Source organism: Podarcis vaucheri, assembly GCF_965113315.1.
Source record: "Podarcis vaucheri genome assembly, chromosome: 9".
Taxonomy (NCBI): domain Eukaryota; kingdom Metazoa; phylum Chordata; class Lepidosauria; order Squamata; family Lacertidae; genus Podarcis; species Podarcis vaucheri.
This window is the reverse complement of record NC_138767.1, coordinates 49,420,609-49,437,501: the sequence shown is the minus strand read 5'-3', so window position 1 is coordinate 49,437,501 and position 16,893 is coordinate 49,420,609. Positions and strand designations below refer to the sequence as shown.

The window sequence follows — 16,893 nt, the reverse complement described above, 5'->3', positions numbered from 1 at the left end:
AATAATTACATAGGACAATTCCATAAATGAGACAGTGAGTCACAATTACCAGGTAATATCTAGGAACGTGCTTTTCAATGAAACAAACTATTATTAGAGTAAAATAAGGAAACATACAGAAATTTGGGTTTTAAACTTCATTTGTACTGGACCCCAACATCTGGCATGTATCAGGCCCTCAGAGGCAGCTATGATTCGAAACCATAAAGCAGTAACATTATAAACACAATAATAAAACAATTGCTGCTGCAGTATTAGATTGTAAGGGCCTTTGAAATAGCTATAAATAAAGGCCCTCTTCGAAACACTTAAAAGCCATCAGTGAATGTCGCTGACTTTCCACCTGATGGAAGAGGTTCCCCAGAGTGGATGTCACAACTGAGGAGGTCCTGCCTCTCATAGCTTTCAGCTTTGTTTTCAAAGGCTGAGGCCCTTGGAGAAGGGTCTCATAAATTTACCCAAGCACACCAGACGACTCATATGGGAGGAGATGACCTTTGAAATATCTGGTCCTGGGACATACAGTGGTACCTCAGGTTACAGACGCTTCAGGTTACAGACTCCGCTAACCCAGAAATAGTACCTCGGGTTAAGAACTTTGCTTCAGGATGAGAACAGAAATCGTCTTGCGGCGTTGCGGCGGCAGCAGGAGGCTCCATTAGCTAAAGTGGTGCTTCAGGTTAAGAACGGACCTCCGGAACGAATTAAGTACTTAACCTGAGGTACCACTGTAGAAGGAATAGCTAACATTCAGGGGGTTTTGAGGGCTGCATTGAATCATAGTCAACCCTCCTGGGGACATGTGTTAAAAATAAGTGGGACCAAACTGTAAAAAATGGTATGTTGCGAATTCAAAGCTGCCTTCCAAAACCCTCTCCCATCATCTATTATACACTATTTTAAATCATTTTTAATCATTCATGGGATGATGGGAACTGTAGTCCCAAAATAGCTGGAGGGCCAAGTTTGGCCATGCCTGATTAAGAAAATAATATTATAAATTTAGAAAAATCAAAGGACAGATTTGAGGGAGGTGTCTTGGGGGTACAAAAACAGTTAGAGATCACAGCTGGGGACCTATGGAACCAATAAATAATTTCATTTTCTTAAAAAAATTTAATTTGTAAAAAAATGAACAAAATTTGTAAAAAAATGAACAAAAGCCGAGGTCCTTGAGAAGGCAAAAAACAACAAATTGAATTGCATTGGAAAACCCAATGTCTTTTGATGGCCTAGTGTCCCTCAGGCTGTCTGATGCAAAGCAATGCACTTCCTTCTTTATGGAAGCATTCAAACACTGGCAAAACTAGTGATAGAGTTTTCAGATGTTATCAATAGACTTGATAGATAACTCTGGGCAGCCCTTCATCCGGAGAACAGGATATTCAATTAAAAAAATCAGCTATTTCTTAGAGACATAGTTCACAATGACACACATAAATGAAACTTCAAGTTACATATTATAATTGCATGCATGGTCTTGCAAGAAAGCCACCTTCGTATTTCACAGAAATTGAAGTTGTTTTTTTTAAAAAACCTAATAAACAAAAACTTCCCACTGGTCTTAACAATCTCTCCAGCTGTGCAATTTTAAAAGATCTGGAAACAAAACTGATTACTACACATTAAGCATCTACTATATTTTTTTGGAAATGATTTGTCTGTCTGTCCAACTGTTCTCTGTTGGTTTGGATGCTTATCATTGCCAAACTCAGCACAAGGCTTCCTGAGATGGGGGTAGCAGTCATCAACATTTGGAAACTGGACACCATTTTGAATCAAGATAGAGGACTGAAATATAATTCAAACATGACTGACTTTTTGCCTTGGGTTTGATTGTTTCTCTAGCTATTGTCACCAAACTTGGCATGAAAGGTGTGAGCAGTAGTCTCCATCAATGTTTGGTGCCAGGCAACAAATTAAATCAAAATGGTGGACCAAAACATGACTTTGCCATAACATCACCATTTTGAGGGGTGGGGTCCAAACTCACAAATTACACTATTCACTTAAAAATCACAATTTCGGGGTACTACAAATTTCCAGGCATGGCTAAGTACTCCTCACTAGCAGCATATAATTTAGCCTGAGTGAGTAGAACATGTATATGATTGCTACTTTTTATCCTCCAACTTAAGTCTGCATGTGGAGGCTGCATACAGCAAAATTATTATTTCCTTAAGAACAGCATGTATATATTATCTAGGTCTTTACCACAGCATAATTGTCTATGTTGTTTTTTTCTTGCTACAATTGAGAATTGGGGTGTGTGTGTGTGCGTGTGTGTAATGGAGCTCACTGAAAAATCACTGTTGTTTTTGTCTGCTTGTTTGAGAACAGATATTCATTGTGTCCCTTTTTAACTTTTCTCTCCATTTAACCACATACATGTTTCACTCCTCCCCCCCGAAAGTCTATAAAAAAGAATAGGGTAGGAATACGACGTTTCATATCAGAAATGAACTAACATCAGTATGTTGGCTAAATTATACATTGTTGTTTTTTTCTGGACTTCCTGTAATATCATCCTTATGGAACTTCTGAGCAGAGGTCAAGTTATTGCAGCTCTTTATGGGTTTTATTATTTTTTGCAGACTTTTATAATAATAGGCTGTGAAGTAACTAGTCTTCCAAAGCCTGCAGCACCTTTTTTCTCTTTTTGGTGTTCTAATAATAATAATAACATAGCCTCAGGCTTTTTAAAATAGTTTGAACGCTCTAAAAATATGCATGCATCTTTAAAACTTATCTTGTCTTACATGAGGTCCTGCCAAGTTGTCGTCCCATTTTTAAGAAATATGAACTATGCATATGGAACCAAATTAACCTCTGGCACTTCTCCACTATGTAGGAGTATATTCTGCAAGTGAAATAATATTATAAACGAAGTGCATTTTCAGGACGGTTATTCCGAAACCTGAAGGAGCACCTGTACCTAAAAAAGAAATACAGCTCTAAATTATGTGTTAATTTAGTATTTATATTCATGTGTAGAATTGTGTTTGCCACTATTGTATAAGCATCTCTGTGACGACTTTCTGTGCTCTCGTGTTGAAAATAAAAATAATAAAAGGGGTGTGTGTGAGAAACGAAAGTGTTTTTTCCCCAGTAGTTATTCTATAACCTCCCTGCCACTGAAAAGTAGCATCAGCACCTGATTTATCCTAGGTGACTGCTGACTGGGAGTTACTGCTCATATGAGGCTATTCCTGTTATAACTCCTGTGAAAACAGGACATTCAATCCAACTAACGGCCAAACTGCATGTTATGATAGTCACACAGTTTGCCCTTAAGTGGAGGATTTTCCTCCCCCAACTTGTATCTGCAATGGGTCTGATCTGGACTAGCAATCCTCCCCCTTCCCACTCGCACAAGTGCAGTTATTCTGTGGTGTTTAAAATATTTTACTTTGTCACTGTCATCATGTATTTGAAGTGGACAATCTCAGGTCTAGGGACCCAATGTGGCCCTCCAGACTTCTCTTACTGGCCCATGGGATGCTTCCTTAGCCATACACACACCCTTTCTTCCCAGGACACAATCCTCACCGCTTTGCTTTACACCTTCCTTGAGTGTTTTGTCTGGCTGGAATATGACCTTCAATGACTCTTAAGTGGCCTGGATGGAGGATAAACAGTCGTTTTAGAATGTGAACAATCAGATTATTCCTTAGGGTGGGAATGATCATATATGCAAATATTGGGTGGGGGACACCTGTCTTGACAGCAAGTACATGTGAAAAGGATCTAGGGATCTTAGTGGACCAAAACTAATATGAGGGCAAACTTAACATGCATCAATAGTATGATGCAATGGCAGAAAAAGCTAATGCTGGTGTCCAGAGTAAGGGAAGTAATATTTTGCCTTGGTCACACTTCACCTGGAGTCCTGCGTCCAGTTCTGGACACCACAGTTCAAGAAGGATATTGACAAGCATGCCGATGAGGGTGACCAAGACAATAAAGGGTTTGGAAACCAAGCCTTATGGGGAGGCATGGACAGGTAAGCCGAGGCTGTAACTCTCTCTAGGCAGCACCAGGTGCCTAATCCTTGCTTGCCTGTCTCTGGCATGCTGGGGAGACGTGCTGAGTGGAGGAGGGACCCTTCAACACACACACACACACCCCATCTGAAATATACTCGGAGTCGAGTGTGAATTTCATGCTCTTTATTCAGCTCGTAGTAACGGACGTTTCTCTCCTTCGTGGCGTGCAAAAGGTGAAACATAAATGCAAACAAGCGCTTAGCCAGGCACCAACTCTGCGAAGCAACAGGAGCGGCCTATTAAGGCGACTAAGATGGTCTCACCAACACCCCTCGTGGAACTCGACGATGGTTCTCCCTCTAGCTCTCCAGTGCTGTTCTGATGAGAGGACGGAGGGGCGTCTGGAGTGACAAAGAGGAACCGCGCGGCGCACCCAGAAGGCGGAACTTGCCACCAGAGGCCGCTCCGCGCAAGACTTTTACGCGCGCCACAGTCTCCGCCCTTCGCGGGCTACTGCGCGTGCGGCCGATCCGCCGGGTGGTCACGGGATGTGGGGCTGACAGGGGAGCGACTCAGTGGGGCTGGCGGAGCCATGGGGCGTGGGAGCCGCCCGAGGGGAGCTTTCTTGCTGCCTCTGCTGCTGCTGCTGCTGGCGGCGGTGGCGAGCGGCGAGGCGCCCTCGCTGCCTCTGGTCCTCAACACCTGGCCCTTTAGGAAAGCCGCCGAAGCAGGTGCTGTCTCGCTTCCTCCAGGGCTTCCGTGGTTGCGCAGAGGAGAGGCTCGAGCGGGCGGGGAGGAACCCCTCGCCCCGTCCTAGGTTTGCCCCCAAACTTTGTTTGGGCTCCCCCCACCCCGCACCCCGTTCATGATCCAGCCCGGGTCTCAGCGCCACATCTGCAAAGAGCCTTGCAGGCGGTTGTGTGCGTGCTGGCATCTGTGGGAGAACATCGCGCGCTGGCATTAGATGTCTCGAGCAGGATGTGTTGAGCCTTCCTAAAGTCAGGCGTTGAGGAGAAACAGAAGAGCAAAGCAGTCGCTTTTTCGGAGCCTAGTCCGTCCGATCACTTGGGGCTAGTGAAGCAGTAAAGAGGCCCCCTGCTTGGAGGGTTGGGGAGGAATTCAAGCTAACCAGATTTGGGCTGGTTGGAGAGGGAGACTTCACCTTCAGCAGTGTCCTGCCGGACCCTGGGACCCAATTGTTCTCTCCTCCCCCTTCCCTTCCCCTTTTTCTTATTTACGGGAGCCACTATCTCAGTCCCAAAAATCTGTCTGTTGGGGGAGGAGTGGGAAAGGCACTCTGTGCATGTTCAACAGTGCCCTTTTTTAAACAAGACTTAATGTTTGCATTGAAATACGAGAAAGGGTGGTGACAGTTTAATCCTGGTCAGATGAACTAGCCGTCCACACTGCTACTGTTAAACTTCCTTGTATTAACACTGGAAACACTTGTGTGCTGCTGTGTCTGCAGAAGTTCAGCTTGTGTTGTGTTCTGTATTAGCTACATAATTTGGTCTACTAGGCCACAGCAACATCTTGTGGCCAGTTGTGCAATATAGATTTCTGCTGGCAGCTCTTGTGGTGGGTGTCTTCACTAGATTCATAACAGCAACATCAGACAGTGCACAGATATGATTTTACACAGTGTGTAAAAAGCGTACTCACTTCCTTCTAGTGAGTGTGCATGCATCTGGGAAAAGATTAATGAGTCCTCTCCCTTGCCCAATATATCCATAAAGTTTGTGCTAAAGTCCATCTTGAGGAAATTCTTGCACCATAAGTGACATGCCTGGCTTGTGAAGGAAGCATATGGAGCAACATTAAATGGTTTTAAACCCGTCAGTGAAATGCCATACAAATGGTTTAAAAAATATTTTTTCCCCTTTAACTAGCACATTGTTGCCATATAGTGAGGGTTATCCCATCTCCACCCAGCCCTCCACCCCCAGTCCATTCCTGTTTTGCTGCAACTTGATGCAGACATGTAGCCAGGAAAACTTTCCCCGCCATTTATCACCATGCCAGAAAAAGCTTCCCCACTTAAAAGAGCAGGGCCAGGTTTTTTTATTATAAAAAATGGAAGTTATCTACTCTTGTGCTGCTTTGCTTTTACTTCTAAACATAATTGGCTCATTGGAGACTCTGGGCTTGAAGAAAAAGAAATTAGAATGAACTCAACATTTGTCACATCATACAAATATGCCATTTTTAATCTATAGCTTGCTTGCCAACTGTGGCTGATGCCAGATTGGCAGGGCAGGGGGAGAATACAATGAGAAGCAGACAGTTGACAATTAATGTCTAGGAATCCCAGGTTTAAGAGTTTTGCCACCGATGCCGCATTCCCTGAACATGATGGATTTAGTTTTCTTGTACTTATTGACTAGCCTCCAAAAAATCAGGACAATGAACACTTACACATTTGCACTGTACTGTGTATTCTAGGGATGGGAATTGGGGGTGTGCTTTTTAAGAATATGACTTCTACGTACTTTACATGTGGAGTGAGTGGGATTTTGTTGTTGTTCCTTTCAGCTTGGAGTACCATACTGGCAGGTGGTTCTGAACTGGATGCAGTAGAGAAAGGCTGTGGTCAGTGTGAAGTTGAGCAATGTGATGGAAGTGTGGGGTATGGAGGACACCCAGATGAACATGGAGAAACAACATTGGATGCTATGATTATGGATGGGTAAGGAATCCCACATCATTCCTAACAGGCATAGGGGTTCTGCTATCAATTGCACGCAGCTCCTCCATGTTCAGAATCTTCCCCATTCACTTCAAAGAGTAGACAGTTTTGTTCTTGCTGCCCTCTCCATTGAAAAGCTGATGGGAACCTATGAGCCCAGAAGGGCATGTGTGCATCTGAGACTGAATGGGCTGTTACTAGGGATCGGGTTTTTCTTCTAAATCTTTATGTCAGTCTTATCCACACATATATTTTTTTTTCTAGTTTCTGTTTCACTCCTTGATCTCAAGAAGTACAGCTTCTTTACTGGCTTATTGCATTATTATGCACATTATTTCATTCACACTCCAGGGTCTCTAAAGTAACTAGCAGATAAACAAACATTGCAATGTATGTAACTGGCCCTGCTCTCAAGAGAAGCTGTGCACTAGTAGCAATAGAGTGTATGCATTTGGTTTAGCAAGTCAGGTTTAGCTCTATTTTTTCCTATCACTAAATATGCTTTAAAATGTCAGTTTAAAGAGAGCACATGCCCATCTGAACTGTAGTCTATAGCAGTGGTCCCCAAACTTTTTTACCCACAGACCACTTGCAAATTATTGAGGCTGACCATTTAAATGGTTTTTTCTGCCTGCTGTAGCAATCGTACTGTGCTAGATGCTGTATGAATTTTAATTGTGTCTTTATTGCTGCTTTAATTTCCTGCATATTGCATTTTATTCTATTACAATGTGAATTCCATAGAATTCACATTATAATACATTAAAATGCAATATGAGAAATTAAAAGCAATTAGAATGCAGTTAAAAGTCAGAATGAATATTTAAAGCAATAGATGTGTTATATTCAACTACAAATCCACAGACATGCCACAAACCACCTGAATAAACCACTCATGTTCTGTGGAAAGTCATTTGGGAATTCCCCATTTACAGGTTCAACCCATTTAGTCTAATGGGATTGCAAGTAACGTTTGGACACCAATCTTCATTTTTATACTTGCTTGTCCTTTAGATGTGGCATACATTATTCTTATACTCTGCGTTTCTTGATTTAAACTTAAGACTCTGTTTGTCTGTTTTGCTTTTGGGTACATTTGTCTGTCTTTGGTCCAGTAATACTATGGAAGTTGGGGCAGTAGCTGATCTCAGACGCGTAAAAAATGCTATTGGCGTGGCACGGAAAGTGATAGAGCATACTCAGCACACCTTACTGGTTGGAGAGTCAGGTAACTTCCTTCATTTTGCTCCCTTGAAATTTTGGCTCCGCCATGCAGTGGTGGAAGGCAGCCGCCTCTGTCCAAATGAAGTTAACTTGCCTTGCTGGTGTCAAGAACTTTGTCACGAGTTGGTTGTGACCAGTTACTTGATTTCATTAAGATACAGTGCAATGCTTTAGCGCAGGTGTGGGGAACCTCTGGCCCTCCAGATGTTGCTGAACGACCACTCCCATCATCCCTGGTCATGCTCGCTGGGGCTGGTGGGAACTGTCGTTCAGTAACATCTGGCAGGCCAAAGGTTCCCCCCACCTGCTTTAAATGGACAGGGGCCACTGTGCTCTGGTTTGGCTTGATAGGTTATTTCTGCCCTCCTCAACATGCACTCCAGTCTCATTAAGTTCACTGTTTTGTTTTGTTTGTTTATTAAATTTCTATACTGCCCTTCATCTGAGGATCACAGGGTGGTTTACAGTATAAACACACACACACATACACACATTGGCAGCCAGTGCAGTTGAGCCAGGATTGGTGTTATATGCTCAAACCATCTTTCTACGGTTTTTATCGTAAATTTCGAGGCATCTTCAGAGGCAGGCCCATGTATAACACATTGCAGTAATCGAACCTAGAGGTGTGGTGCTTACTCCCAGTTTAGAAAGGTCCCTTCTCCTCAAGGTGGGAAGTTGAGGCATTTTTGTTCTGCCAAATTTTTGATGTGTTAATTTTATCAAATTATGGTTTTGTTTGTGTATTTATTATGACTGAATGCCCTTGTGTGTAGAAGAGGGTTTTTGGTTTTTTATATACTTGGTTGGGGAACTCTTTTTGGAGAGCAAAGGTAAATGTTTTTTATAGATTAAAATAATAAATTTGTATTGAATCGCAGCCTTCAGTGAAAAAACTCATCACTGATTTTTGGAATTTTAGCATTAGAAATTATTATTTTAAAAGTATAGCTGCAACAGATAGCTCAGAAAGGATTCTGTGAAAACACAAGCTGTGCAATTATAAATATGATGTCCCCAAAAGCACTTCTCTCTTTTAAAAATTTATGGCAACAGGAAAAAAATAGAAACATACTTCAGATATATTAGATAAAAGCAACAGAATTTTTTTAAAAAATAATACAGTCTAAAACATTCTACTTTTAATTCTTAAAGTTTCTATCTGACAGTGTTGTGGAACTTTGCTGTTTCTTATCACAAGTCTTTTATTTATGGATTCCATATTGCAAATTGATATACTTCCTCTTAGTTTGCTATCAGTCTTCAGGATTCTGAAGCCCCCTGATATATGTTCTTGTTCTAGAAAATGAGAAAGGCATTTCTGTTGAGGACTAAATCATAATAATGTATACACTTGTATAGGGCAGTGACTTTGGCTCTGACTGCTGTAATACAATATGAAAATGGTTTACAAGTGTCATGCCGTGTTTTCATAGGGATCTCGATGAGATGAAAAGTGTCCTCTTGCACGCTTGTTGAATTGCAAATACAGTTATATAGAAAAAGAAATTACTCATTATTTTCTGTTCCATAAAGCCTCACTATTTGCGGAAAGCATGGGGTTTCCAAGTGAAGACCTGACTACACAGAGCTCCCTTTCAGTGTACTTACAGTGGCTTAATCGAAACTGTCAGCCAAACTTCTGGAAGGTAAAACACAACTTTTCCCCTTGTTTTTTCTTGTTTTATAAACTTGGTGACTACATTGTATTAAATATTGTTCTGCAGTATGCCTCTGAGTGCCAGCTGCAGGGAATTGTAAGCGGGGAGAGTGTGGTTGCACGCAAGTCCTGCTTACAGGCTTCCCATGGGCATCTGACTGGCTTTGGGCTTGATACAGCAGGGCTCTTCTTATGTCTGCAACATTTCCAGCACCCCACTCCATCATTGGAGCAAGCTGTGTACCAAAGAACAAATATATGTGAATGTGTACAAGAGAGTTCTCTGAAGGAGCTAGGCCTATGGAGCCAAATGGTCCTGTTGATCAGCTTTGAGGGTCCTGCTCTTCGGTTCTCTTTGGCCTCCAATCGAGCTAGAATTGGTCACTGCTGATACCAGCTTCTGCTAACCAGTTCAGCTTGAATCCTTCCACTGCATCTGATGCTTGCTGTTTCATATTGTCTGCCTTGTAAGTGTTGGGCACCTGATAATCCTATCTGTGTCCACCTGCCATCACTGGACAGTTGCTTTTAAGGAGTTTTATGTACCCAGGGACTTCCCCATGTTCTTCTATTCACCAGATCCTCTGTGGGAGCTAGGTTTAAGCTTCTTGGTTATTTTTCTCATATGTTTTCTGCTCTTCCCCCACCTTGGAACTTTTAAGCTTTGTGCCATGATTAGAATCCGCACATTGTTATTTCATATAAACAAGGCCAAGCTCTGCCTGCTGTTTGCCTTATTTTTAAAACCCTAAACTATTTTTATGTTCTGGTTAAGATTTTTTTTAAAAAAATTGCCTCTAGCCATGCATCTGGAATGCAGGCTCATTTTAAGATCTGCTCTGAGCCTGCTGTGATCCTGATAAGTGTGTAACCATTAAGTCTATGTGGACCTGTTCAGCATGGGCATTTTTTGTTTTTATGCTACCTCACTCAGATGTATAACTATGGGCACACTTAAAAAAACAAATCTCCAATTAGATATTTACTGTTAAGAAATATAATATGGAGCTCCAGTACTATTCATTTATCATTGAATCAGAAGCCTATTGTGATTTGTGTAAAATGTTTTCTTCCTTCGTTGTGCATGCAAATCCCACCCTCTTGACTATCTATACCCTTCAAGTTATCCCTGCAGAAAACACAGACTATGTAGAAACCTGTAGAGGGACCTCTGCACTCAAGACCATAGGAAGAAAGTTGAAAGATAACAACCTTTAAGGCTAGCAGGAGAAGTCTGTGTGGCGGAAGCAAAGTCTTTCTTAATTATTTTAACTTGAGCCACCAGCAAAAGGGGGAAAAACAGGGTGTGTTAGATTGTAAAGGGTGTTTGCAGGGTATGTGGAGTGGAAGTAGAGCAAGTTGAATTATCCGGCTTCAGCACCTTTAGCCGTATGGTTTGTCTATAAAGTTGTCTCATCACAATCAGCATGGATGCTCATGAGGATTGAGAAAAACTGATCTTGAATTATAGCGGTAGGTGGTAAGACAAATTATCATGCTGCGTTTTTTGCACATAGAATGTTGATGTATTATTTCTCTGCTGGCTGTTCATTGTAGGAAACATTTGCAAATCACATAATGTGGAATCTGAGCGGGGCTGCGATAACTAGAGTGTTTTGAGTATTGAGTTACTCTAAATTGAGGGAGATGCTTTTGTCTGTTCATTGTTTAAAGCATCTGAGCTACAGTAATTTGCCTTCGATGAAACTTCTTCATCCTTGGCATATACAGAAATCTTACACTATTCTTTTAGGATGACGGGGGGGGGGAGGGATAGAAGACAGGTTTGTTTGAAATGCCAGTTTGTTTTTAATGTGAATGAAACTTTGATTGCAGAGTGTGACGCCAGATGCTTCAAAATCATGTGGCCCATACAAGCAGGCTGCAAAGTTCACCAAAGAAGAGCGGAGTGTATCAAAGAAAAGAATAGATGTTCATAACCATGACACTATTGGTATGCCTTCTTGACAGCAGCTTATTTCATGCTGCAATCCCTCTGCTTGTTTTAAATGAGTCACCAGAGAAACTGAATGTGAATAATTTTAAGCAGGATATAAGGACACAATCCACTTAAGAACAAACTCTGCCTGATGCAGAGATAACATCAGTGATTCAGCAAGACATTTCCCAAGCGTGAAGCCCTAGCACCCCATAATGTTGAATGCTGTGCTGTCAGATTACACATAGTTGCCTCTCTGCTGGTTGTGGGGCTCTGCCCAGGAGGTTGAAACGCTACTGCGTGCAGGAGCCTTGAAATGAGGAGTCTTGAAGCTGATCATCAGCAGCCTTGGATCCACTTGATCCAAAAGTTCCTCGGGCTTCTTAGCTATGTCAATATATTGCTGGCATAGTGAAATATTTCACGGAAGCCACCTTCCACCTTGGCCAGCATGAGCTGGTAGGACTTGGGATGTGGAAGGACACCTGCCATGTTACCCCTCACCCCATTCTGTAAATCTCCCTACTTACTGTAGGAACCTGGCCTGTGCTTCTCTGTTTAGTTCTAGAATTAGGAATGTGACATTCTATTCGCCTTTCACCCTTCCTTCCCAGTCCCCGTACATTCATACATTCATTCTACAGATATACGATGAGCATTTTACATGGTCTGATGAGGCAGAACTTGTGTTGGTAGAACATGATTATCATCCAAAATCGAAGCAACCACTTTGTTTTCAAGCAGGAACAACTTAATTTACTCTTTTTTGCTTGCTACTTTGCTGAATGTGCATCAAGAGTGCTCCTTCTTGAAGAAGTAATTTCAAAATGAGCTTATATATTCCAGTGAATTGATCATCCTAGTGGATATTCCAGAACTACATAGGCCTGGAAGTTTTGTTTTTTTTTTTTTCAAATAAGCTCAAGTTTCAACTTTACATTTTGCAAAATTAGCTGAAGATGGGATGGGGCGGGGGACGACGACTTTGTTTGGATCCAGCCTCTTCCATCTGCATAGTAATTAAATTTGGAATTTACAGAAGCACCTAAGTGACTTGGGAGCACAAGCCTCATTCCCAGACACTTAAGAGGCACTTCTAGTGTGATGATTAAATTCGTCACCACCAAGTAATTAGCATTTTAAAAATGTCAAATGCCAGGGTTCTTGCTAATCTAAAGGTGTGTCCTTATGAACTTTTGCACCTTGGCAGTTTGCCCAAGCCAGTGATTTATTCTTTGCTTCCCTTCTTTGGGAGGCAAAGAAAGAGCAAAACTGAACTAGGCTACTGTAGGCAGTTGCATTCTGTAGGCAAATTGCCTACTTGGCAAATAATTGAATGCAAACTTTGAACAATTGCTTCATGCTGTGCCAGTTGACACTATGTTTATGGTACTCGCTGCCTTCCAGTAGCCAGTGCGTGAATTATCTGGATGTGGGTCTATAAATTAACAATTAAGTGTCCTAAAATATGTATTTCCACACTTGAAGTGAATGATTATAATGCCTCCCATCTGAAGCCAGGAGCCAAAGCCCATGTTTCTGGCTTAATCTGCAGAATTATGGGGCAGACTGTGATCCTGGTGATCATCTGTCTTCGCAGATGGAAGATTTTCTTTCTTTAAACGTAATAGATGGACTCTAGGGTGGAGTTACTCCAAACGTGAAAGAGGCCTAAGGAAGGCAAACAGTTCCCAGGTGAAGTGGATCCCATCACCATCTAGTTGTGATAAGAAAAGATTGTGGCGACTGTCGTATATTACCGGGAACTCTTAAAATAGGTGTGAGGGACCCCCAGCTTCCAAACCTGATTGCACCTGTCAGGCCTCCCATTTGGCCTTCAAGACCATTTTGGCCCAACTGCACACAGCTGCTGTCATATATGTTGTCAGTATGGGCCAGGTCAAAAGGTGGCTTAGCTGAAAAGGGGTTTGCAGGCCCAGCTGATCAGCAGTGCCTGCAAAGCACTATGTAAAACAATGGGCAAGATCGTGCTTTGTCCAAGGGTTACATTGCCCAGAATTTAGAAAGGGGTTTCCTGAGCTCCACCCACCTGTCAAATTTGGCCCATGAGGGGATGGGGAGATAAACATTGTAACTCACTGGTCAAACCCAGTTCCCCACTTTTGTCTGAAGGACAGCAGGAGCCTGGTCTGTTTTAAAGGGTGGTCGCCTAACATTACCCCTATCCAATTAACAAAATCATTAACCCATAGTGCTGCTTCTAAATTCCCTACCTGTTTTCATTTGTAGGCATGATTGTGATTGGTCAGAATGGAAGCATTGCTGTGGGGACGTCAACAAATGGTGCAGACCACAAAATTCAGGGGTTAGTGTCACAATAAAATCAAGATTCCTTATTGATGAGATTTGTTTTCCTTTCTTGAGTGCTGCTTATAGTGAGCATGAGTGTGTATGTGAACTGCTGCTGTAGTGGTAATGATTTTTATATCACTTGAAAGAAGGATTTTGTGGGAAAGTGGATATGTGAAGAATGCGTGAATTTGTTTTCTGTCTTCTTCCTCTTCAATTCTATCCGTTTTAGAGCTGTGCTTGATTATATTGGATGTTTAAGTTAAGTGTTGCCTTGATATTTCACCCCAGTTCAGCAAATATAATAATAAATATTGCTGTCCAAAAAGAATGGAATTGACGCATAGGAAAACAAAATCTGCTATTATATACTGAGACTTACCACTACATCTTCTTGAGGTGGTAAGCTTGTGTCTGGGCTGTACTGACTACAGTCAGGGACCCCCATGACTATCCTCTGCACAGAAAACTAAATGTTGGGGAGAAGCAATTCTAAGTTTTGTGGTTTTTGGTTTGGGGGTGTGTGTCTTATTTTTTAATGGACAAACATTCTGTCATGTATTTTGCAAGGGAAATTCGAGCTCATAGTAGGAAACTTAGACATGCGCAATGAAAGTGCTCTGTATAGAAAAGTGTGGAGTGGACAAATGATTGATGGGAAGACACCCCTAAAGCAGATCAGGATGAATGGCCTTTTGTCCTCAGAAGCTCTCCTCCTAAAAAAACCAGAAACAAATCTGAACGAATGCTCAGTAAATACCAGACATGGTGTAACCTCTGCCTAAGCTTTGTACGAGCAAATCTGGACAAATGCTTTGTCTGGCAGAGTCCTGAGATTGTACATATAGCTCCAAGAGGTTTACTCCAAGCAGGCACAGGTTTACTGCCTCAATGAGAAAGTTGTGTCTTTGTTGCTAGCTTGTTTGTGACTCTGTTGGAACTATCGGAATCTTTCCCCATCGCCCGGCTGTTTTCATTGGATTAACATCGCCTTCATCTTTCTTAGACGTGTGGGAGACTCTCCAATTGCTGGAGCTGGAGCATATGCAGATAGTACAGCTGGAGCTGCAGCTGCCACTGGAGATGGGGATTTGATGATGCGCTTCTTGCCCAGGTTTTTATATTCTGTGAACTGCTTTGGGTCTTTTGATACTGGGCTTAATTGTGAGACCACCCTGGGGTAAAAGATGGGCTTTGTACAGGCAAGCTTGGAAGTTGCACTGCACTGCTTCAAGCCTTGGGGGTGTCACTAGGCATGCCCATAGGTCCTTCATGACGTAGAAAAACAACATCATCTTGGGGATGTTGCTTAGCCTTGTCCAAACAGTAGTTATCCATCAGGATTTTGAACTAATAATAGCTATTTCACATTTCGTTTAAATATGCAGACTCTCTTTCTACATTCCTAGCCGTAGAAGAATTTGGAAGGGAACTAGTGTTCAGTTCATATTGCACCCAAGCATTAAGACCTGGACAAATTCATATTCCAAACCAGTTAATTATGAGTTTTTGATAACAGTTAGACCCAGGGGATTTGGTCACAGTTCATCACTAGGGCCAAATCAAACCATTCCAGAGATAGGGAACCACCACTAAAAAGGCCCTGTCTTGGTTTTTTATCCCGTGTCAACGTTGGGGCAAGTTTGTGCAAGATTCCCTTTTTGTTATCAGCAGAGGAGGAGTTTTTTAAAGGTTCATTTCCTCCTCCTTGGCATACTATGCATACTATGACACTTGGAGAACCTTTGTGTTAATATCTGTTTGTTTATTTTCCTTAAATCAGCTATCAAGCCGTGGAGTATATGCGAACAGGAATGGATCCCACCATAGCCTGCCAGAAAGTTATTTCTAGAATTCAGAAATATGAGCCATACTTCTTTGGTGCCGTTATCTGTGCCAACGCGAGTGGAAGCTATGGTATGTCTACCTCAGAAGTTTGTTTCATGCAAATTTATAGGTTGGAATAAGTTCGCAACACTCGGATTCTGTGTTCGTTGCCCATTTGTCACATCAGCATGCAGGAAAGGGCTCAAAACAAAATATTCACTTTTTCGGGGGGGAAACAGAGTCTGCTTCAAAGCAATCCAAGATCAGTCATGCTGGGTATCTCATTATTGAGCCCTTGGATCACCATGCAGAATCATTTTGCTAATCGATATGACGTATTGGGTTAGGCTGCTCAGTGCACTTCTTTTATCTTTGATTTCCCACAGTTCTCCGTTTGAAATATTAGAGACCCATGGACTCATTACATTTGCCAGTATTAAGATGTAAATTGAAACAAAATATACTAAACTTGGAATTATATTTTAGGTTGTGAAGGCCATAGTGCTAGCTGGAGACTCTTTCGTCTTCAAGAGTTTAAAAAAAGTGAAGGAAAGATGACTTTTTTTAAAGAAAGCGCAATGCTGGGTTAATTAAGGCTATAAAAGAACAATTGCACAATTGTAGTTGAATTAATAGTGGGATCTTTAGATGTTAAAAGCACAAGGAGACAGATTAATGCGCCTCTCATAGTTTGTTCTCTCTTTATTCTCTTATCTCTCCCTTTCCTGACACAGGTGCTGCCTGCAATAAAGTTTCAGGATTCACGCAGTTTCACTTTATGGCTTCTAATCCCACTTTGAAGCAACCATCTGAGCAAATAATAGACTGCATTTAACACAGCCCCCCCCCAAAAAAAAAACTTGAAGAGTTCACTGGAAGAAACGAAGAAGACAAAATTAAACTTTTGCCATTGCTAGTTTTTACAAAAATTAGTTGTGCAAACAACTTCCCGATAAATTGTAGCGCAGAGGGGTTACTGATTTGTGCCAAGGAGCCTCTCTTCTCTGTCTTAAGACTGTAATCTTTTGGCCCTTGGGAGGAGAGGGGGGCAGGGAAAGAGAGTGCCAGATCTCCACCCCCTAGGCTTTCCTGCTGCCCTACTGACATCAGGGAGAGAGCAGGAGCCATCCCTCTTGCTGTTCTGGCTTCTGAGATTCAGAATATTTTTTTTCTTGCTGTCCTCCTCCAATAGGTGCGTATTGTGGTCTGGTGCGTCTTATAGAGCGAAAAATACAGTAGTTGGGTTTTTTTTAAAAAAAAA

The 16,893-nt window shown here is 41.9% G+C and overlaps 1 protein-coding gene across 1 annotated transcript; it reads left to right on the top strand.

The window, feature by feature from the left end:
• The first annotated feature begins 4,527 nt into the window (after positions 1-4,527).
• AGA (aspartylglucosaminidase) lies at positions 4,528-16,609 on the top strand. The gene is made up of 9 exons (XM_082237278.1): positions 4,528-4,717; positions 6,519-6,672; positions 7,788-7,900; positions 9,433-9,545; positions 11,393-11,510; positions 13,746-13,821; positions 14,812-14,919; positions 15,589-15,722; positions 16,367-16,609. The coding sequence occupies exons 1-9, from the start codon at positions 4,579-4,581 to the stop codon at positions 16,465-16,467; spliced, it is 1,056 nt and encodes a 351-aa protein (XP_082093404.1). The 5' UTR covers positions 4,528-4,578; the 3' UTR covers positions 16,468-16,609.
• Positions 16,610-16,893: the final 284 nt, after the last annotated feature.